The sequence below is a fragment of the Lepidochelys kempii genome, chromosome 4 (assembly GCF_965140285.1).
Source record: "Lepidochelys kempii isolate rLepKem1 chromosome 4, rLepKem1.hap1, whole genome shotgun sequence".
NCBI lineage: Eukaryota > Metazoa > Chordata > Testudines > Cheloniidae > Lepidochelys > Lepidochelys kempii.
Genome location: NC_136383.1, coordinates 116467103 through 116490104, shown reverse-complemented (window position 1 = coordinate 116490104; position 23002 = coordinate 116467103). Strand labels below are relative to the sequence as shown.

Genomic DNA, 23002 nt, shown 5'->3' with positions numbered 1-23002 from the left:
TTTAAGAATGGAATTGTCCTATTAGACAAGGGAATAATTTTCTAAGGAAAGTGAGAAAATCCTTGTGTGGCAAAGACACAGATGGCATTTCTGGGGAAAAGGTGAGGGGATGGGTGAGATGGTTCTATGCTCCAGCTGTTGGAGTGGCCAGGGGAAGCCAGGCTTAAGTTAGAGCAGTGTTTCCCAAACTTGGGACGCTGCTTGTTCAGGGAAAGCCCCTGGCGGGCGGGACCGATTTGTTGACCTGCCACGTCCGCAGGTTCGGCCGATCGTGGCTCCCACTGACCGCGGTTTGCCGCTCCAGGCCAATGGGGGCTGCGGGAAGCAGCAGCCGGTATGTCCCTCGGCCCGTGCCGCTTCCCACAGCCCCCATTGGCTAGCAGTGGCAAACCGCGGCCAGTGGGAGCCACGATCGGCCGAACCTGCGGACATGGCAGGTAAACAAACTGGCCTGGCCTGCCAGGGGCTTTCCCTGAACAAGCAGCGTCCCAAGTTTGGGAAACACTGAGTTAGAGTAACCCTGAAGCTTCTCTGTCTTATGGGGGGCGGGAGCTGACATAGTCCCTGGCCAGCCCTAAAAGCCAGGGAATGAAAGGTGATGTGAAGCTACATTTGCTCTCTTTGGCCCTACCAGAGAATCTGGATCTACTTTTTATTAGAAGGAACAACTATATTTGCTGCCATAAGGGGGCACTGCTGGCTAGATTTTGAGGTCTTTTGCACATTTCCACATTCCTGAAGAAAAAATGTCATCTCCAGTCTCTCTTATTAAAATTCAGTAATTTCTGGATGAGTCACGATGGCTATAACGTGACTAGGTTTTATTGATTAAACTACATATTAATTGTGATGGGATGCTGCATCTTTCCTGTATAATTTACAATAGTGTATAAAATATATGTGCCACTTGAACCTTAAAAACTGCATTCTTGCTAGCTGCATAGCTCTGATAGCTGAGGGGGGTCAGCAGGGCCACGCTGCTCAGATATGGGCAAATATGTTCCACCAATTTAAAAACATTTGAGAAATAGGTGAGTAAAATGTATAGCCAGTAGGTTAATATGACTGTTGCAGCTCAGCAATCCATTGAAATAGCAGAGCAAAACACTGTAAGAGGTACAATTTGGAAAGACCATGCATTATTTTGATCTTGACTGACAGAATGATTAACCTATTTACAGTGGCATGTAACATGTTTAATAAAGTGCATGGTCTGGTTATTCCATTTTCAGAAATTAACTGCAAGCACTATATTCTACTTTATTACACAGATGGGCCATGTTGTGATTCGTAAAGTATGAATCTATTTTAAGTAGGTAAAAAAAGTGCTTTTAAGGAAAACTTTACAATTGATTAACTAAATACACATTTCATATGATATAAACACAGTTAAATACATTATCTAGGTACTGTACGCAGCCAACAACAATTAGCTGCTTGGAATGAAATTTTTTTAAAAAAGAGGAAAGATAATGAACTATAATAAAAAGGCATGAAGAAAACTGAAAGCTGACTTAAAGACTAGGGAATGCAAAAATGTAATAGATACCACATCTTGCTTCTGCTCCATAATAATAATATACAAATCTGAGATAGCCATGAAGAATAACATTTCTACAAAATCTTGGTGCAAATAGAAAAACAGCAATATGTAAAACACTGTTTCAAAATAAAATAAAAAATAGATCAAATCCCACTCTACTGTATTTACGGTAGACGCCTCATGTCCATTTAAATATCTTTTAGACTTTTATTGATTCTGTTACTCTAAAACAGCCATTCTACAATGTTAAGCATTAGCACACCACATCTAAACTCAATAAGCCCTTGGTGTGCCACCATTGTAATTTTAATGAGCATAACTACCACCTGGTTGCAGGCTGCATGCTACCAGCTCTGTGTGGGAAGCACTGATCAAAACCCAGACATTCAAGGTAAGAGCTTACATTGAAGCTAAGGAGAAATGCCACGGGCAATAATGGTAGCACACTTTTGTCTAACAGTAATAACTTCCACATTGTGCCGTTGCATCAACTCTTTACCTAAGTATTGTGCTAGATCCTCAGACGGTGGCATAGCTCCATTGACTTTGACTGCGTGACACACCACTTGGCGCTGGCTGAGGCTCTGGCCCTGTAACTATAAATACAGTTATCTATTCTGAACACTTCTATACTGGCCTAGCCTTTAAAAAGGCTACTGTGATGGCTCTTTTGGCGTTCAGGGGGAGAAACCAGCCATGGTGAAAGCACACCATAATTTGGTCCCTGGAAATAAAATGTACTACCCCTCTCTACACACTACAGGGTGGTATCTGGACCAGCTGGGGTTAAACATTTAGGAGTACTTGGGAGATGGCCCTTGTTAATTAGCCTTACACATCAGGAAGTATATAACCTGTTGGCCTTTGCTAGGAAAGGCCTGAGAGAGATCAGCAGAATATGCCAGAAGGCCTGTACAAGGACTATGGCCAAAAGAGCTGTGGAGGGGGGATTTAGTGATGGTTTAGACTGCTTCTTTTTTTTCTTGCTGTTTAATGGCTCAGCAAGATGCATCTGACCTGAGATGCTAGGTGGAAAGGGCTTATAAGAGCCTTAGGTTCTGCTAAATAAATACAGTACCCCAGGATAAGGAAAGGAAGGGGGGGTGGGGAAAATGTAAAAGGAAACGTTTGTCATCAGTGTCCGCTCTGTTTCTTTCAATGAGAGAGGTTGGGCTCTGCTGCCCTAATGAACAGTCATCTCACCTTGGTAATCATGGGCTTAAATACCTGTTGCTTTGAATGCTGTGTACTATTCTTGCTCAGACAGAGCCCTCTTTAGTAACAGGGCTTCACATGTCAGTTGCTTCAGTTTCTATGGGAACAAGTCACTTTGTCACAGGTTTCCCCTAGATTTAAGTTTTCATCTAGCATCTCATATTCAAACACTTGTCAGGTTTTCAATTGTTGTCTCCATCTGATTTTCAGAAGTGCTGAGTATCTGACTTCAGCTGGGGTTATGAATGTGCACTGCTTCTGCATTCTCTTTTGAAACTGTTTGTCTGGTTTTTCAGAAGAATTCAATGGGAGCTGCAGTGGACAGTAGTTTTGCAATGAGGGCCTTGCTATGTTTACTCCTCATTTTTAATGCTGTCTACTGTTAACTAATACTGCTTATTATCAGTCAATACTTACAAATGATTTTTGTTTACTTTGTAGTTTGACCTTTCAGAGCTACCATCTATCCTCTACAGGCTTCGTTTCCCATCCCCACCCTGCCAGAAAGAGGCCCCCTTTGTACCACTGCCCAACACGATGGGCTTGAATTTGCTTGAGGCTACACTCAGATCTTTATTTAACCTAAAGGCACAGATTTCTAAGAGAGACCCATTACCATACCAAGTTTTTATGCCAATCTGGAACTCTAATTCCTGGATCCTGGCTGGCCAAAGGGTCAGAATATTCTTCCTCCCCTCCATCCCCCCGCTCTAATAAGCTCTCCTTTTGGAGGCGGTGTCCCCCCTTTTCTTTTTCTTGATTTCAGCGAGCTGGGGACTTTCTGCAAATCCAGCTACTTTTCACAAAAAGGAAACCTTTCTCAGAGCTCTAGCTGGTGGACACAGCTGGCTTCCTGTTCTTTTGTACAGAACCAAATGGGAATGTTTCATGATCAGCCTAAGGAAGATGGCCACATGCTGTATCTCCATGTAGTGGAGTTGTGTTTACGCTGCTTCACAGTTGTGGAATAAGGCTTCTTAGTTTTTAATGAGGTCCTTATTTGTTCCCCAAAGATCCTGCTCAGTAAATATTTGCAGTAGTTCAGTTTGTCCAGAAAAATGCTTTGGGACTCAACATTCAGGCTGACAGACAATTCTGAGAACTGTTTTCACTACATGTTGCACCTCTCCTGCATCTCTGAATTCTTCCCTTGATCAATTTCAGTTTCATGCTGCCTCTGCAATTTGTTTCTGATTAGAAAACAAAACAAACCCAACAAAATAAAATTTCAGACCAAAATTCTCTATTTTAATAACAGAAGGGAGTTTGTTTCATTGTAATATTAGGCTTTCACTTTCTGGCTGCAACTTGACTTAGGCCTGCCAAAACATACAAGATAAATATACACTGATCTGCCCTGTGCTCTTTCCCCCTGTTACAAATGTCTTGTTTGCTGAAGGAAAGCGGGGTGCAAGAAAGCATGGTAATCATGCTATCAGGGACAAGAGCCATCTTCTAAAAGCAATCCAAGCCCAAGGTCACTCAGGGGATAAATACTCTTCCTAAAGGCTCTATAGGGTTCTTGAAAAGCAAGATATATCTGCTGGATATATTTGTAGTGCCTGTCAGAAGGATCTGTTCAATGCATCAAGCCCCAGCAACCAGTGAACCAATTTGAGCTGTCCCCCCAATAATCAGCTGGCATACTTCAGCTTTGAGCCTCTTTCTCCTTGTCTAGTTAGCACCCTAGGAGATGTTTCAAACAGTGATTATGTTGATAGCAAAAGCTGTCAGCTCTGCTCCTCCAGAAGCCAACAATCAGCACCTGCTTTTGTCCAGGAAACAGAGGCAGTGGCTATTTAGATACTAGTGGCCAGATTTTGTCTGTTGTAAATCATCGTAGTTCCACTGACTTCAATAGACCTAGGTTGAATTACACCAGCTGTGACTCTATCCCCATGTGTAAGAAATACCAAGCTTGGACAGAAACGTACAATTTCTTATTGCTATCTAAAATTAAAGTGAAAATTTAAAAAAACAGACTAGGGAGCCAAATTTAGAAGCTCTTCCTGCATTTAAAAAGGATGATGGGAAGAGTATGTTCATGCTTTAACAAGAATATTGGTCAGAAGAGGAAAGAATGTAGATACTATATTTTTTCAATCAGATCAATGTACTTTCTTAAGAAACAGATTTTTTATCAGTTATTATAAACATGCTTTTCAGTAGGCATCCATTTTAGCTTCTGACTGATACAGAAGTCTGTTCCTGGGGCATCTGGTCATTTTTCATTGAAGTCACCAGAATCCTCTTTTCCCCAGGAATGGGAGTTCTTCCTTTTTGATTTTTGGCTTTTTCCTGAAAAGGCATGGAAATGTGGGTTAAAATCACCACAGTAACTTCTTTCAATTATGATTTACCATGCAGTGAGCATGTCTTTCTTTTCACACCTGTCAAAGGCTGACATGTTTTAGAATGTGCTTTAAGACATTATGCCAGAATTAGGTAATTTTTAAGCAGATAAGTGCATTAGCAAACTAATGGAGATTGCTGTGAGCTACAACCAAAAGAATAAGGCCATTGCTTTGTAATTTTAAGGAAACGTGTAGACAAACTTTTGATGTTAATGATCCATATTTTTTGTGTGGTCTCAACCATGCCTCTAGTTTTGCATTCATAGTTAAGGACCCACAGGGACAAGCAATGGTTGCGGGGAGGATGATAGCATGGGGATGAGGTAGGGTGGGTTCAAAAGTGCCTAAATGAGTTAATTAGGAGTATTAGTGCCATTGACTCTTAATGGAACTTGTGGTCCTAACTGAAACCTCACCCTAAATATTTCACTACTGCAATTGATTAGTGGATTCAACTAGGTCCTGGATTTTCAACCTGGAGGTTGCACACTCATTTAACTGCACCTGCAGTTTTAGCTCCACAATGGATGGTAGGCACAAAACTAGATGTCATTTTAAGAAATTTGTCCATGTCAGTTTAAACAGTGAATTAATTAAGGCTGCAGTTAATTCCTGTAAGTATGCAAAGCCCCTATGATTGTACTTATTCATAGGAGTTTACTTTTTTAGGCTGCTGGTGGGGAATGAAGGAGGATTATTCCTTCCTCCCCATCCAGAGAGAGAAACCTGGGTGATTCAGTTCTGATGCTTGTTTGATTACAAATAACTTTAATCTGTGAATGGAGTCCTTCTTTATGGTCAGGTGTTTCTGAAGAGGATGCCGAAGGTGTCAAAAGTTATTCTGGTTTGAAGAATTAAGCTAGCTGAGGCCTTAAGCTGCTGGATATATCTCTGGTAAGACTCACACAAATGTGTAAAATGATATGGTAACTTTCATGAAGCAGCTCTACTTAGCAGAGTTTCTCTCTTTTCCCTGATGCATGTTCAGAGCTGAATCTTTTTATTTGGTGCCTATATCTATCTTTTACCAGATGTAACCCAGCAGGAAAGTCCACCACTCTCAGCTAGGAGTGGCAGATAACTTGGAAGCCTTTCCCACTCAGGGGGAGGTTTTCAAAGGTACTAATGGCAGTTATATCCTCAACTCCCATTGATTTTCAGTGCGAGATGGGTGCCTCGCTGCCATTTGTGCCTTTCAGAATATCCTTCCTAGTGTGGTCAGACAGGAGGATAGCCAGCAAACTAATGTCTTGGGCTTGAAAGAGCTTAGGAGAGTCCTCTGTTAGATAAATAGTTCAACCCATTTAAACAGAGGGGTCCCCAAGAGCATTTATTTTTTGAATACCTCTCTCTCTATTTTCCCACTGAGTATACACTGATCTGGGGAAGGTAAATGGGTAAAAGTGCTGGCCCGTAAATCTGAGGCCCTATATCAGCCTGGATTGGAATCTAAATTGGCTAAACATATTGCCTGTTTTCAGAGCTAATTTTATAAGAAAAGCGGGTGTGTGTATAATTTGCAAATCCCTTGCCATGCATGAAGCTTTAAAAAAAACAAAAACAAAAAACTCCAAACAAGCAAGCATCTCAACACTAACCTGATTGAATGCTCCTATTTAAAGGCTGCTTGCGCACTGTGAGGGGAACTCGGGCCAACGCAGCCAGCTCAGTGATGAAATCCTGTTCTGCTTGCTGAACACAAAGGAAGACTTATTATGATACTTTATAAAAAGAGAAGAATGCTAACAAAGTTCAAACAGTTTGATTCTAGGCCATCCTAGCCTACTCATAGGTGGATTTGGAAGTGTGAAGAGCAAGGCAGTCACCAGGGTCACATCTGTGAACCGAAGTATGTACTAGTAGTAGTAATAAGAAGGCTATGTCCTCTGCTTTTGCTCAGCAAAGAGAAAGTGATGTGGAGATGACAAAAATGTTCTCTCCATGATAGGGTGGGCATGCTCACAACTGGCTCCAGAGGGAACTTGAGGTGAGAAAAATGCACATTAAAATAAAAACTACTCATCAAATGTTGTACTCTGTGCTAATGGAATACCCTTTAGGAGGATTGGACTTAACACGTTATTTGGTCTGCTCTTGAAAAGGCTTCTGCAAACTTAGGGAGCCTGATCCACAGTCCACTAAAGTCAATGGGGCATTTCTCTGTTGACTTCAATGGGCTTTGGAAAAAGCCCTCAGAGCCCCTCAGAAGTTTTGCCACTGACTTCAACAGAAGCAGGAGCAGGTCCTCAGCTAACTATACCTGCAACTTGTTTTACCTTGATTTACCTTTAGCTGATTTTCAAGCTGTGTTTCTAGATGATGCAATATCAATATCTTCTGTTTTAAGGAGTCCACACGAACCTGCTGCTGCACATCAAAATGAGCCAAGAATTTTTGTTGTTGTAACAACATCCTGGTGAAGGAAAGCAGGCTAGTTCAAGAGGGTTTAGTGAGTTTAACCTAGGGAATAGATCTATTTTTGTGCTATTCAGAAAGTTTCTTACAGAGTGAGAAACTCTGACTACTAAAATCACCCCTTGCAGCCATAAAAAGACCATTAATTTTGCCAAAGCAATTAATTTTAACAGCTTCCATAGTCACTAAATGCAATATGATTTTTTTTTCTTTTTTGGTAGGTTTGCTCTTCCTCCAAACTGCAGGGGCATATGTTGCTTTGGATAGTCTTTTGGTAAGATTTAGGCCCTCTTTTGTAATGTTCTAAGGTTAGAGGCTGACCTAAAAAACAATGTTATATTCTGCATGGTATTTTCAAATCAGCTCTTTTGTCTTTCCCTGTATCCTCCACGTGCCAAGAGAAGTTACTTGTGGAAGCACAGCTAGAAGAGAAAAGAATTAGGAATTTCACTCTTGGCATTACACAGCTTAGTTGAGACTGAGCCAAACTTGTATTAGCAAATGTATTCTTTGCTTGGCTTGTTTTGCTAGCCAAAGATTAATATTAGTACAGTAGAACCTGAATTTCTGTAACTCTGCTGAATCTGAAATGCTTCTTTCCTCTGATCAGTTATTAGCGCTATTAATCACCCACAAGATTCCTGAGAACTATTAGTGCCTTTGATCTCCTAGAGCAGTGTTTCTCAACCTGGGGGTTGCGGGACAGGTTTAGGTGGGGCAGGGGCAGCTTCTGCCCCAGGTAGCAGGGATCAGGCCACTTCAGCCCCTACCTTTTCAAGCTTTTAGTAAGGGGGGAGGGAGGGGTCGATTGTTTTTTTTTTTTAAGCCCAAAGGGGGTCGCCAGCACAAAAAGGCTGAGAAACGCTGTCCTAGAGCATTCTCAAATACGAACGCCACCTGTACACCACCAAATTAAATGATCAAGGCCCATTTTAATGTTGAATGCTTATGGAATGTTGGCTTTTTCTAATTGCTCTTTGAGCATGGAATGAAACAACTTCCCCACTGATTTCCTTAGAACCAGGATTTGGCCTTAGAAGAAATCACAATGACAAGTGTGGTGCAAGTGTTGATTGATTAATTTCTAAAATACTACTTTGGATTAACCAAAAACTTCATTCTCCATCACTATGTACTTCTGCTTGTACTAAGGTTGATTTCATTGTTTTAACCAGATTAGACAGAATATGATGTATCTGAAAGTCTCAATCTCATATTTACTCCAAAGAACTTTTAAAAGTTTAGTAAATGGTTTAAATTTTTTTTTTTTACAAAAAACTGTTCTGATAGCAAGTGCCTTATGTGTTACTTTATGTATTGTGATTAATGAACATCAAAATGTTTAATTGTGACAGCAATTCTCTGAGCTCAGATGCACACAAATTGAGAATACACTTTCCTTTTTCTTTAAAGGCAAAACACAAACAAATGTCAAGAACAAGTTTTTGTGGTCTGTTGTTGGAAGTTATTTAATCACAGCTCAGTTCACAAAACTGAAACAACTCATGATTTAAATATCAAGAATAAGTAATATTCCCGCCTGCTCTCACCTTTGATGGACTGCTGATGACATGTTCAGGGTGCTTTGATTCACTTTTTCTTTCAATGTTTGTTCATTTTCTTCTTGTTTTTTTCTGAGTCTGTTACTTTCAGTTCTTTCTGCTAAAATAACATTTCTGTAAAATCTTTTGCTCAAAATAACAAATCTTGTGACGTTTTTACTTTGAGTTGTGACAATATATTAATTTTCTTATCAGCACAATGCAATACAATGCCAGTCTTTCCAAAGTTAGTGCTGTTTTAATGTGTAAAGTACATCTTACATACACCTAGTGTGTATACTTATGCTACTGTAATTTGTTGAAAAATTGGTCAGTCTTTTTGTAAATCACTTTTTCAGACAGGCTCGGATGCAGGTGGTAATTTTCAGGCAATTATTATTTTTATGCACTTTTTCCAGTAGACTGAAAAGAAATGTACAAGAAATTCAAGTGACAGGTCATAGAACTCAGCTCAGGTTACAATCTAGACTTCTGCTAGCCACGAGTCCTTCATACTAACAACTAGGTTGTGAAGTTTTCAAGGCATACCCATTTTGATTTCTTTTTGAGGGGGCGATGAAGAAGGCAAGAACAAGCCCGGCTAATCTCAAGGGCCTAATCCATTCTGGGTTTAACTACACTGAAGTCAAAAACAAGGAATGGATGTAGTCCCCGGTTTCTAAACTTGTTTAGTTTTATTAGTCTTATGCTTTAATGAAGAGCACAGGCACCGCTTATGCTAACCGCTGCTGCAGGCTCCTTGTTTTCCTAAGCACAGGGGAGCACTTGATGCAAGCACAAGCCCAATCCTCTCCTGAAAATAGTATGGCAGACTTCCAAGTGGATGAGATGGCAGCTGTTTCCAAGCAGTACGTCAGGCACAGTTGGACCTAGAGTAGACAGTAAGATAAGGAGAAAGCAAAACAAGAGGCAAGGAGCAAGAAGCAGCTGTCACAGGGCAGCATCTGAAGAAAAGGCACCAATTTGAAGTTTCTCAGAGAGGTTATGGTTAATGACCGGTGGCAAGAGTTAAAAGATAGATGAAAGTGCTATAGAACTCTGTCTCCTAACGTAATAAAAACAAGAATCACAAAAGAGAAGAAGTGGTTCATAGCTATTAGAAACCTAAGATGGATAGCAGTAAAAGCACATGGGTCTTAACTATTCTTTCACTCTAGTAATTCATGATTGCTTTTTGTTTGATTTGTGATTCTTCACTGGGTGTGTCTTGGGCCACACAGGTCTAGACAGTATTATCGAGGGCCTGATACACTCCTGTTTTTATTACCAACATAAATAAATTTCTGCTCTATCATGCTAGTAGGTTTATACTCAAGTAGTGCAATGACAGTATTTTTCCCCCTAACTGCATCTTCAATCAAAGAGCAAAACCACATTCTTAGCAGCTGCTTATAAATTTAAATCTCACACAGCTTGTAAGCAGTAATACTCATGTGCTGAACCATTAATATTACCCAAACAGACAACAAAATGAGTAACTGCCATAACTCTCACTCCATATTTTGTCACTCCGTCATGAGTGATATTCAAAGCCCTGCTTAAGCAAACCGTTTAGACATATGTTTAAATACATCCCTATTAGGAAAATACTTTGGCACATGCTTAACTGTAGCCAGCTGCTTAGACCCATCAAAGACACTGGGATTTAAGCAGGTTTTTAAGTTCAGAGCTGACTAGGGATGCACTACTGAATCAGGGCCAAAGCCTTCAAGAGTTGAGGACACTCGCTCAGCATCTTTCAGGATCAGACCCTGAATGACACATACCGGGACCCTTTACTGCATGGCTCCTGTTCAACAATGCAGGCTCTAAAATGCATTGGAGTTCCTACCCCTTATATCGCATGCTTCAGCACAGAAAACTGAATGGGAGGTGGTGGTCATTGTCTGGTATAGCCACGGTCTTAGTTCGGTGAACTGGTAACATTTTGGAAACCAAAGCCTATCATTATTATACTTCCAGCACTTTGTATTGTTTTTGAAGGTGCAAGCAAATCTACAAATTCAATTTACTTTGTGATGTACTGTTACATTCTGTAATGTTTAAAGATATCTTTATATGCTGTGACAGGGTGCTAAGAGCAGCACCCTGATCACTGACAATGCTGCAGCCTAGCTGAGGGCAGGCCCAGCTGAGGGCAATTAGATACTTTCTGGTAGGGGATTGTGATCACCTGGGTGGCAATCACCTGGGTTAACAAGGTAATTGGGGGGTGGGAAGGGAGAATATAAGGAGAGGAAACAGGAAGCAAAGGTGGCTGAGAAGGAAGCTCAGGTGGGCTGCAGGGGAAGCTGGTCCTTGCCACAAACCAATGTTGCATAGTTTTCTTATGTAAGAAGGCACACCTTGGCAAAAGATATACATTTGTGACTGCAGAACCACCTGAACTGGCCAGGCAGTGAGGTTTACCAGGTAGCAAAGAAGGGGGCCTGTCACATACTGCATACACGTTAATGGCATTTGTCAACAGTAAAGCTTAACACCCCATAATTACTGCTATTCTTCATACCCTGAAGGGATTTCAGTTGTTGAAGTTTTCTGTCTTCATGCCCGTCCATGATTTTTTCTAATTGCTGGTAGTAGCTTTGCACCAGTCTATTGACACCATTGCTGGTCACATATACACTCTCTACAGCTGCTTCTCTCAGTCTCTCCTGCAATACACAGTACAAGTAGCTATGAATTTATTAAGGGAAGAACTAAACTGTCTGTCTGCGTCAGAAGCAAAAATAGAAGACTTGCAGAAACTTCATTTTCTAAGTGTGAGTGTGTATGTGTGCAAGTGCATGTCTGTGAATTTAGTACTTGTGAAATGTGCCAGATTGATGGTCTGGAAAATAGAGCCCTCTGTTTATCCACAGAACAGTACAATATGAACAGTGACAGTGCAAATTTCCCTACTAATATGCCTCAATCTGCATCTGGAGGGGACCCCTTCTATGAAGGAGGGGTTCAGTCTCCATAACCCATTCCACACTAGACTGCTCTTGAGCTACAATGCACACACAGCTCTCCCATTTTTCACCATACAGTAAATTAAGCAGCTTCTCCTCTTATCTCTGTCAATCTTGCTATATACTTTAATATGGATCAACCAATTTTCATCTTGACTGACTTGGCAATCATTCTGTTTAATTCATAGTATTTATTAACCTTAAACTCCTTGTAAATGGGTAGTGTTGGGTAGTAAATGGTCCCAATATGCTCCTAACCATACTAAAGCTGTCTTGGAGAGAGCTCTCAACTCTCTTCTACTCCTGAATTGGGCCTAAGACCTGGTCTGGCTGCCAGGATGAGTCAGCAGAAGAGCTCTGCATCTCTATACAGCATTTGTAAGATCATATAACAGGTTGTAGTTCTTCCGCTTGTGATGCTTTCTTATGCTGGATAATAAATTACTCTAGTGTCCCTCCATTTTATCGGACAAAGTATTTCCCATTTCCTAAAAAGGCTGATCAAATACCTTGAAGTCCTCTCCGTCCTCGGAGCTTTGATTAGCAGCTTCTTGCCGGGCATGCTGGAGCAAGGCCTGCCCAGTCACTTGTTCCATGTGCTGCTGTACAAGCTGAAGAGCTTCTTGAATTTCTGCAACTAACTGCTGATGAAATTCCAAACGTGTTTGTTGAGTTTCCTCCTCCAGCTTCTCCTCTTCTTCCAGAATGTGAGATTCCTAGTAATCACATAAAAGCTATGAGAGCTACATACCTTTAATGCCAAATAACAGGACATTAGACTCTTGATTCTTTAGAAGACAAAGACATCCTTGGGATAAGTCCATTGATCTTAATAGCTATATCGAAGTTGACCTTATTGTATATGTGGTTTTTAAAGGAAATTCCCTTCACCCCTGCAACAAGGCTGTCTTTTGACTACATCTAAATTACCTATTTCTGGCTCCCTCCAGAGATGGGTGAGTGGTTGTGTATTTAGAATGTTCATCATGTGTACTATTAGGGAGTAGTGTGCTGCCGAAGGTGTCCTCTTTCAGATGAGATTTGAAACTGAGGTCTTGACTACTTCTGGTAGCTAAGCTTTCAACAGCTAGTGTGCTAACCTCAATGACCTGGCTTTATTCCAATCTGGGTAACTACAATTGCTTACCACGGTTTCAATTGTTTTGTATTTTTTTTTCTATTTTGTCCTAAACCTTTGTTCAGTTTTGCTAGGCACTGTTAAATGGATGATTTGTTTCATCCCAGAGGCAGCTGCATTTTGAATGAAGCAATTTTTATATGGAAAGTAGGAAAACTACTTTGGGATCCTTTGCAGTGCAAGACACTAAGTAACAACTATGCTCAGGCACTCAGATAAGAGGGTGATGAGGGTAGTATATTGTAAGGTCTTAGAAGATAACAGTAATTCAAAACACCTGTTTTCTCTAGCAGAGGGTATAGGAGGAGAGAAGGGGAAAATGAGGCACATTTTAAACATAAATTCAGTAAAAGCCAGAGAGAATAAGTAAGGTAAAAATACTTTCTACAAAGGAACATGTTCCAGGCATTGCAATTATTTCTATATCCCTTGACTCGGTCTGCTATAAATATTATTTACTTAATTGATACCTATTAGCGATGGCAGAAGCTGGTCAGGTGCTGCTTGCACGCAGCAATCTAGGGATTTGCTGGATCTCAAGAAGTCCCCCCCCCCCCCAAATGGGAAGCACTGAAAAGATACCACATTTTTTAAGCAAATTCTATGTGCTACCCATCTGTGAGCATACAGAAAGCTAACACATAACATGGCATAGTTCACTGCTGAGTGACCTTGGGCAAGTCACTTCACTTCTGTGCCTCAGATTTTCCACCTGTAAAATGGGGATAATGATACTGACTAGAGCTGGTTGAAAAATTTTCAGCAAAACTTTTCCATTGAAAACTGTTTTGCCAAAACTGAAAAGTTTTGTGCAAATGTGATGGTTTCAATGAAAATTTCATCAGGAAGTTTCTCAGGTCCAGGCTGGAATTTCTGAAAGTGGGGAGAGAGGAAACCAACCCACTCTGAATTGGCAGAACAGGGAACTGAACCAGGTCTCCTACATCCAACGTAAATGCTCTAACTACTAGGCTACTGGCTGGGGAGGTGTGTGGTGGGGAGTGGTTGGTCTCTGTCTCTCGTGTTTTTTGTGAAAAATTCCAGAAGCTCTAATTTTTGTTCTGCATTGGAACAAAAATTAATTTTGAAACCTTGAAACTTTTTGCAAAATTGAATTGTTTACCAGCCAGTCCTAATACTGACCTCTTCTGTAAAGCGCTTGGAGATCTGCTGATGAAAAGTGCCAAATAAGAGCAAGGTACTGTCATTATAGCAGACAGCTTCCAGGAGAAATAGTTCAGTGTTTAAAAACAGTATGTTATGTAGAGCTCAGACTATTCAGATGAGTCCCATGATTACAGCAGATTTCAAATCCTTCAGATTGAGTCCTTATGCTGTGACACATCTTGTCCTTCCAAAATATCATACTAATATGAAAAAATGACGAGTCCTTGTGGCACCTTAGAGACTAACAAATTTATTTGGCATAAGCTTTCGTGGGCTAAAACCCACTTCATCAGTGGGTTTTAGCCCACAAAAGCTTATGTCCAAATAAATTCGTTAGTCTCTATGGTGCCACAAGGACTCCTCGTTTGTTTTTGCTGATTCAGTCTAACACGGCTACACCTCTGAAACCTGACACTAATATGAGTAAGGGGATAGGATGGGATAAAACAGGAACAACACTGAAGAGAGTGTTTACGAAAACTGCATTTCAAATCAATGCTATTTAGAATTAAATGTGGACTTTCTTTCTTTCTTTTCTTTTTATTCTGAGGGTAAGCTTCCAACAAAATAAAATTAATCTGGCAGCTGCTCGAAGTAACTACATTCCTCACGCAAAGTAAAAAATGAGAGTAGAACTATAACTACCCACAGTTATTTTGGAGAGTGAGGGTGCCTATGTTAATGCTGGACTGTTTTGACACATCTTTATTTATAATTCAGGCAGAAGTTTCTGATTTCTTTCTGTCTTAAGCCAACAGGAATTTTATTTACCTGTTTTTCTTCTTTTACAAGGCACAAATGTCATCTCATCATAGTTGAACTTTGGGTTTGTGTTGCTGTTTTCCTGAATGACATTTACAGTTTTATACTAAATTAGAAGATTCATTGCCCCCATTACGCTATCTAGCAGCTCATCTAAAATGGCATATGCTCAAATTTAAATGACTTTTAAAAAAGACTGTAAAAGTAAACAATTTACAGACTCTCAGTCAGACAATCTGTTATCCCCTCGCACCCTTGCTCATGTAAGGGCTCTGGAGTCTAGTTTTGGAGGATCCCATTTAACATTCTTGGATTTTGTCTTTTTTTTGCTAGTCAGCTCCTTCCCCTTTCTCCTGTGGCAGGGGGAATTATAAGGTGCTGTTCTTGGCATTTCTTTAGAGGGCCAGTTTGTGGCTGGCCTCTACAGAGCAGTACAAGACGGGGGTGGTGAAAAGAACATGCCTCATACCCTGCACCTGATCTATCCAGAATCTTGCTGGGGAACAGAGTCTCTGCTGCTAATCAGTGTCCATGTGGGTATCAAGTGGGAGGTAGGTTAAATGAAAAAACAGGAGGAATGTGGTAAAAATGTGTTTGTTTTAACCTGAGGCAGTATTGATAATATCCAAGACTTTTACATTCAATAGGGAATATTTTGATGGACAAAGCCATACCAAATGGGTATCCAAATTATACTGGCATCTGGTTGCAGACAAAGTTGCTGACCCTCCTACTTAAAGCACAGAATGAAAGATAGAGTCAAATAATAGGCAGGCAATTGAAGAAAGACCAGGGCTGAGTTTTACAGAAGCTACTCATCTGCTACAGTTGTAGTTAGCTTCTGAAGGCACTTTCTATAGGTCATACAGCTACATTGTGTTTCATAGGAAATTCAACCTTACATATCCAGCAGTGTTGGATAGGTTGGGAACTAACCTGAGTGCCTGATGGGAACGTTGATATTTGAAATCTATATTAAGTATACATTAGAAAATAATTGAACTGAAGATTAACTTTCCAGAAAGGTCATGCAGATACAAACTATACTTCTTTCCCAGAGACAAACACTCAAGAACGGCCAATGAATATATTTAACTCCCAACTCTAGAAACACATAAAATAGATCAGCTAGAGGACATTGCTAAGTTAGGGAAGGAAAAGGAGAAGATGGTCAGCTTCTCGAATGGAGTGAATGACCACCACAGAACATATTTTTGGGTCTGTTGAGAGACATAGGAACCCTTTACCCCAACGAAAGGTCTTTACAGTGCACGATTACTCGCTGCTCTGGTGGGAATTTCTCACCTTGTTGCATGGGCTTGTTTCCTTTACATGCTAGCACTGTATGTTTCAACTGTTGCTTTCATATCAAATAAAAAACAAAAATCTTTGTTGTTCTTGCTAGAGGAGCCTTACAGTTAAAGGAGGAGTGATGTCCTTTGTATACCTAAGGCTGCAGGAAACCGTAATTTTCTATTGAAATGATACTTGTGCTAAGCCACCTGACATGTCAATGATGGGTATTTCTTTAATTTTTGGGACTCCCTAGGCTGCTTTCAATGCCAGACATTATACAAGGGAAGAACTATAGTGAAAACGGTCAGGAAATTATAAATACCATTGCTTTCTGTAGTTGCCATTGGTGTTCATCTTGACAGTGTGAGGAACTCTTTTGAAGAGTATGTTGCTCTCTTAGCTCCTGAAGCAAGCTTTTCTTCTGGGACATTTTCATGTGAGTCAGAGTAGCCATAGCAACATTTCGGACAGCTAACCTTCTGAGAACTGTACACAACAAGAGCCTGTGTTTCCGTAATATGTATTTAGCAGACCTGTGAAAGGGATCATGGCTTTTTAATCTCCATTTATCAACCAAACTACTTTATTGTGCGTATTTATGTTCAACAGTGATGGTCATAGCTCACAGACGAAAGAGTTACAACAAATACAATGCAGGGGCTGTCCTACAAATGATATCCCAAAATGCTTTACAGAGTTATACAGTACAGATGTCACTATGACAATTTTCTAACTTTGAAGTGACAAAGTAAAAATAAAAAGAGAGGAGGGAAAGAAATTAAGAAGCCTATATAATGCAGTAAAAGATCTCTTCATTTGAAATGAGATGGAAAGTGCATGTGTATACGGGTGGATATATGGGAAGGCTATTCCAAATTTCAGGAGCTGCACAACACTCTTTGCCACCAGCAGCGATGGTACTGTGTTGTGGGACAGAGATAAGACAAGCGTTTGAGTGGAGGGGAGCAGGTAGAGGAAGTTCATGGTGCATTTTAAGAAATAAAGAGGGCAATTTTGAGCCACCTCCTGACATGGATGGGGAGCTAATGGAGTTGTCTCAGGATGTGGGGCAAGGTAGGCATGCTTGTGTGTGTTAGAAGGGTGGCATCAGCTTTCTGAACATAATGGAGACTCAGGATGTGGAGGTCACAGAGAAGAATTGCAATAGTCAGAGGAAATAAAGGACTACATGAGGACTTATGCAAAGGTGGTGTCAAGACAGTGGTATATAGTGGTAATATTGCAGAGATAGTGATAGGCAGATCTGCATGCATACTTTAGGAGAAAGATTTCAAAGTAACACACAATGTCAAAGTTATGGTCCAATGAAGACACTTGGTGTCTTAATGAAAAAAGACAGACAGAATACCTGGAGTTGTTTATTGAGAAGGCTATTCCTGCCCAAAGGAACTGTATCTCTAAGACATTTATCTGAAAGATGGGATGAAGTTGTAGTTTTCTTCATCAAGACAGGAAGAGAGAGTGGGCAGGAAGAAGTAAGTGTATTAACAGATATGTACAGTTGTGTATCAGATTAAAAGCAGAAAGGATTAAAGGTCAAGAGAGAAGACCAGTGAACTGAGCACTTCATCTTGTGGGAGGCTATGGTTGGTGTATAGCAGGAACCCTGGCCTGCTACAAAGTGAGGCAGAGAAATCCAGTTCCTAGGTAGCAGGCGAATTTATGAGTGCAAAGTTAGGGATGATTTAGAAACAAGAATAAATACACTGAGAACAAACCCTTTGACAAACCACAGATTGTCCTACCAGGAGGAAAGGTCCATGTGTAACCCATCACGATTACTAGTAAGCGTTAATATGACACAGTGAGGATGTTTGCTTTTCCTTATCATAGGATTTTTGCAGTTTTAGCTAGTGAAAAATTAATGCTCATTCAATTCAAAACCTATGGTAATTCTCTCTTGGTATGAATAACTGAAGAGTCCCTCTTTATCACTCCCACCCAAGCCTGGATTATCCTAGAGTTTTGCATTACACCTGCAGTTTTACAGCATTTCTTAAAAGTGATAAGACCATACTCACTCCTCACTGAGGCCGCCTGATCGGCTTAAAACACCTTGGATAATCTTCTCATGTTTCTCATACAGGTGTTTTTGCATCACAGAAGACAGAGCATACTCCTTGGTCCATAGCTAAGAGAAGAGGGGGGAAACCCCACAATGTTAAGATTTCCTCATTTTAATCACTTTTAAATGGTGCAATACTATGAATTGGGTTTTTATTCTGTCATGTGTTTATGAATACTGTTACAGACCCTTATTTCCCTTGCTCTCAAATACAGAATTCATACTGCAGTATTTACAGATGCCCCTGCTGTCAAGATGCCCCTGCTGTTCAGGAGTATTTTTTTCCAGTACATATGGACCTGATCCAAAGCTTGGATCAGGGCTGAGATGTGCTTCCCATTGATTTGACTTTGTGGTCTCTTCATTTGTCTGGCAGAGGGAAACCAAACAAACACAGGCACAATAATATTTTAATGAGTGATGTCTGTGAGCTTCAAAGGATTTTTTTGGGAACACCTGAATAAGATCATACCTGAAGACCCTTTCTGAAGGGCAGTGTGTTTTTTACTTTCCCTGAACAAGGTGAAAATTTTGTCATCTTGCATCAGACGCCATATTCCATACAGAGAGACAAGGTGGGTGAGGTAATATCTTTTATTGGACCATATCTTTTATTACCTCACCCACCCTGTCTCTCTAACATCCTGAGACCGAGAGGCTATAACAATAATGCATATTTTATACAGTTCACAAGGTAAGGGAGATAGTGTTGTCTATTGGTTGGAAAAGGAGATTGGGGTCTGGACTTACAGATTCCATTTACGACTTTACCATTCAGCCACTGTGCTGCTTTGGACATGGAGTTTAATCTACTGGGTGTCTCCATTTACCCATCTGTGAAATACAATTTAAATTAGCTCTCCTCCCCTGGCTCTCCCAGTGCAGCTGGTTTGATCAATATATCTGTCTTTTAGACTGTAAACATTTTGGGGCAGGGACTGTCCTTAACTTTGCCTTGTGCTGTGCTAACAATACTGCCGGCACTAAACCTATAACAATATGGGCACTTATGCCCTAAGCTCTTCTATTACTGAAGGCTGAAGCATTATATTTTTAGGCTGCACTGGAGTCAAATGACTGTTGGGTGAAATTCAAGGTACTAGTTAGCCTGAGAGAGATACTTTAATTTAGAGTTTTATGTCTCAAAAACTGCTTCCCATCCACTTTGTGATCTGTGCTCACTCCAGCAGAAGATGTTCTGGGTAAGTGGACAAAGCACCAGTTAAGTTGAGAGAGCTGAGCCCATTAACCCCAGCAGAGAGTTGGACCCTGGAACAAGCGGAGACTCTTGCAGGTGCAAGAGAATTGGACAAGGTGAGAAGCTTGCAGATGCTGATGGTAAAGCTTGATACTGAGTCTTCCTATCTCATATGCACTCCTTGTGGACATTACTGAGCCCACCTAGCCACTTTTGGAAGGGCTGCAAGATGTACCTATTTGGCCAGGACATCCAAAATGATAAAATTCTGGATTCATAGCTGAATGGTAAAGCTGCAAGCAGGTGCAGCTGCCGGTGTCAAATTAAACTTTAAAAGCCCTTGGATACAACAGGGATGGGTGCCAACTAAATGCCTGTAATAATAAAATAATTGTACCAATATCTCTCTTTGGGCCATTCTGTTCATGGATAGGGCAGTGAGACAAAGACCTACCTGCGGTTCACTACTCTGTATCAGCAGCTTTCGGCAGGACTGACATACTCGCTATACATAACACACTGTTGTCATAATCTGTAGCTAAATGATGCCATGTAAGATACCACTGGAAAACTAATAACTCCCTGATCATTAATAGTCTTCCATGATGTGAGTACAGGGTATGTACAAAGTTATGAGTATGTGCTAGAATTATGTTCTAGAAATGTATTTGGCAAGCAGTACATAAGCCCAGTCTGTCCTAGACAAAGAAAATGTGTATTGTATTGTCCTCAGGCACAGATCATGAAGGCACATTTACACAAAATGGAAACAAAGCCATTAACCTTGTGTGTGTGGGAGACTGCCTCGGGGTGGATAGGGCTAAAAACTTCAAATAAATAACTGAATCAACTAATTGTATACAATATTACTGTATTGTAAAAGTGTATCAAGGAAGGTCTTTTCTGGAAGCTAATGACACACTGGTGATCAATATAATTGTGAAATATATGTATTAATACTATATGAGGAAATGTGGATAATTAATAATATTAAACTTTAAAGTCTGTGCCCAAACACAGAGAGAAACCGGTTTTCTCTCAGACAGGAGGGAAGGAAGCTATCTACATGTCTCCCATGAAATTAACCAAACTGTGACCCAAAACATGGAGGATGGAAGAACAGGAGGGGAAGAACAGCGTGAGGTCATCTCGAGTGTGGGGACAAAACTATGAGTTTGGGAAGTTTTAAAGGAAGAGAATAAGCCATTGTGGCATCCATCACTGAATAAGGGGCCAGAGCTCTGGCAAGCTGAGAAAGATGGGTCCTTTAACCAATGGGGTTGAAGTGTCCTAGAAAAAAAGACTGATAACAAATCTACCTTGAACCAAGACAGTAACTTATTGAATTAAATCTTAGCCATTAGAAAGTGCATTTTTACTTTTTGTTTGTAACCCTCTCTAACTTTATTTCTTTTACTTTGCATCACGTAACCTATGTCCTTTTTGCTAATCAATTTGGTTTACTTTTAAGCTAAACCAACCCAGTGCTGTGTTTGAACAGAAGTAATTGTTAACTGCAGTTAATGTGGCAAGCTGCTGAGTATTATCTCTTTAAAAGAGCAAACAAACCATATTATTTCTCTGAATGGTCCAGAAAAGGGCTGGATGTTGCAGACCAAACAGGATTTTGGGAAAATTCAGAAGTAGGGTTTTGGGGTCGTCTTGCCAGGTGTAAACAAAGCTGGTGGAAACCAGTGTAGGGCTGTTGTGGTGTAGGCAGGTTGCTGAGTTCAGTATACTGAATCAGGGTTGCAGAGCACACAGACACTTGGGATACTGTATGCTTGTCTGCTGGTGTCCAGGCTGTGAGCCACAGCAGCAGAGCAGTTAAGCAGTCAGTGTTACAGAGCAGGGAGTAACACAAACCCTTACTGGTCTGAATTGCACCTTAGGTTGTGAAAAGGTTACCAATTGTTTCCTAGCTAACTGCATATCCCTAGAGAGCCCTTTCATTTCTAAAACTTCTCCACTATGCTGTGTATTGTGCACTCACTCTCGCTCTTTGAGCAGTTCTTATGAGAAGAGCTGAGCAGACTTTTTTTTAATTTTCAGAAGGGGAATTTAGAGATGGACAGCAAGAGGCTGCTCTCTTGGCATTGTTTTTTGGGATACCTGGCTATTGACAGAGAAGTCATTTTTAGGTGTCTATATGCCAGTTTATTCTCTAATATTTTGTGGATTAAATTATTAAGGAGAGACTCTATTTTTGCAATCAAACAAAAAGCCAAATTTGTCCATTCCAGACAGGCTGCAAACAAGCCAAGTGACTCAGAATGATCATAAAGAAGGGAAATATATTCATTGATGTTAATTATTTGTTGAGCACCACCATTGTGTATAAGGCTAGGTAAACTCCCCTTTAGAGAAAATGAGTGAGTCCTATTTTTCACTGAGAGAACATCTAGCACAAGATCTAATCATAAATACTGATAAAGGTTCCTGTGGTGACTCCTTAGACATAGAAACATATTTTTCAGCTTCTTAATGGTCCTTGTTTCCAAGGTTCCCTCTCAATGAAAACCCTTGCAAACAGGCTTGCATGAAGAACTAGTCACGTAGGCCCAGATCCTCGGTCATAAGAGAGAGGAACGCACTGCTGAGAGGCCATGTGCACAAAGATAGCGTGATGCCTCCTTTGCGCTCCTATCCTCAGTCAACTCTGCACTGGTCTGTTCCAGCCTCCAGCTACAGGCCAGAGCAACATGTAGGCTTCTTTAAACTATGCCAATGACCAAAGACAGCAGCTGAGCCTTGCTGGAGTCCAGGGAGCCCTAGCCATATCCCCTTTCTCCTGGTTCACCTGCTGGCTCTATGCCTACAGAGGGTCTCCCCTTATATGCACCACTTCAGAGCTGCTTTGTACTACTGATGTGGCACAATGAAACCCAAAGTCAAGAGAGAATCTGGGCCCTAGTCAGATAAGTGTGTGTCAGGCAAATTGAAAGGGAAGGCCTGGAGAGAAGACTGGATTCTCTGCTGCACTGAGCTTCCACAGCTGCACCAGGCTGTTAGGGAGCTGTGTAACATGTTAACGCTTATAGCTGGTTACAGTTTCCCCCATTCGCAGAGTGGCTCTGTGTGACTCTGAGCCCCAGCACAGGTTAGAGATGCCACGGGGCTGCTCTAATTTCCACCACCTGAGTATGGCACCTGAGTGTGCTTGTTACTCCATGGTCTTGCCCTCATACCAGGAGCACTGAAGGAAGAAAGTGGGACTATCAGGAAGGCTGGTGCAGCCTATACCATTCTCCTGTGCATGAGGCTGCACGGGGAGGGACTATTTGCTCCTGAAGCACAATCCTTCCCTGAAGT

At 40.9% G+C, this 23002-nt stretch overlaps 1 protein-coding gene across 3 annotated transcripts in view; it reads right to left on the bottom strand.

The window, feature by feature from the left end:
* Positions 1–3984: 3984 nt before the first annotated feature.
* The window catches only part of EVC (EvC ciliary complex subunit 1), an 80250-nt gene continuing 61232 nt past the window's right edge, over positions 3985–23002 (bottom strand). For 2 of the 3 annotated variants that reach the window (XM_073342535.2, XM_073342534.2), the window contains 8 exons: positions 18449–18558; positions 16729–16939; positions 12553–12759; positions 11599–11743; positions 9078–9189; positions 7399–7525; positions 6711–6804; positions 3985–5056 (listed from right to left, as the gene is read on the bottom strand). In XM_073342535.2, coding sequence (XP_073198636.1) covers positions 4980–5056; positions 6711–6804; positions 7399–7525; positions 9078–9189; positions 11599–11743; positions 12553–12759; positions 16729–16939; positions 18449–18558 — 1083 coding nt within the window. In that variant the 3' untranslated portion in view covers positions 3985–4979. The other variant, XM_073342536.2, reaches the window with a different exon arrangement.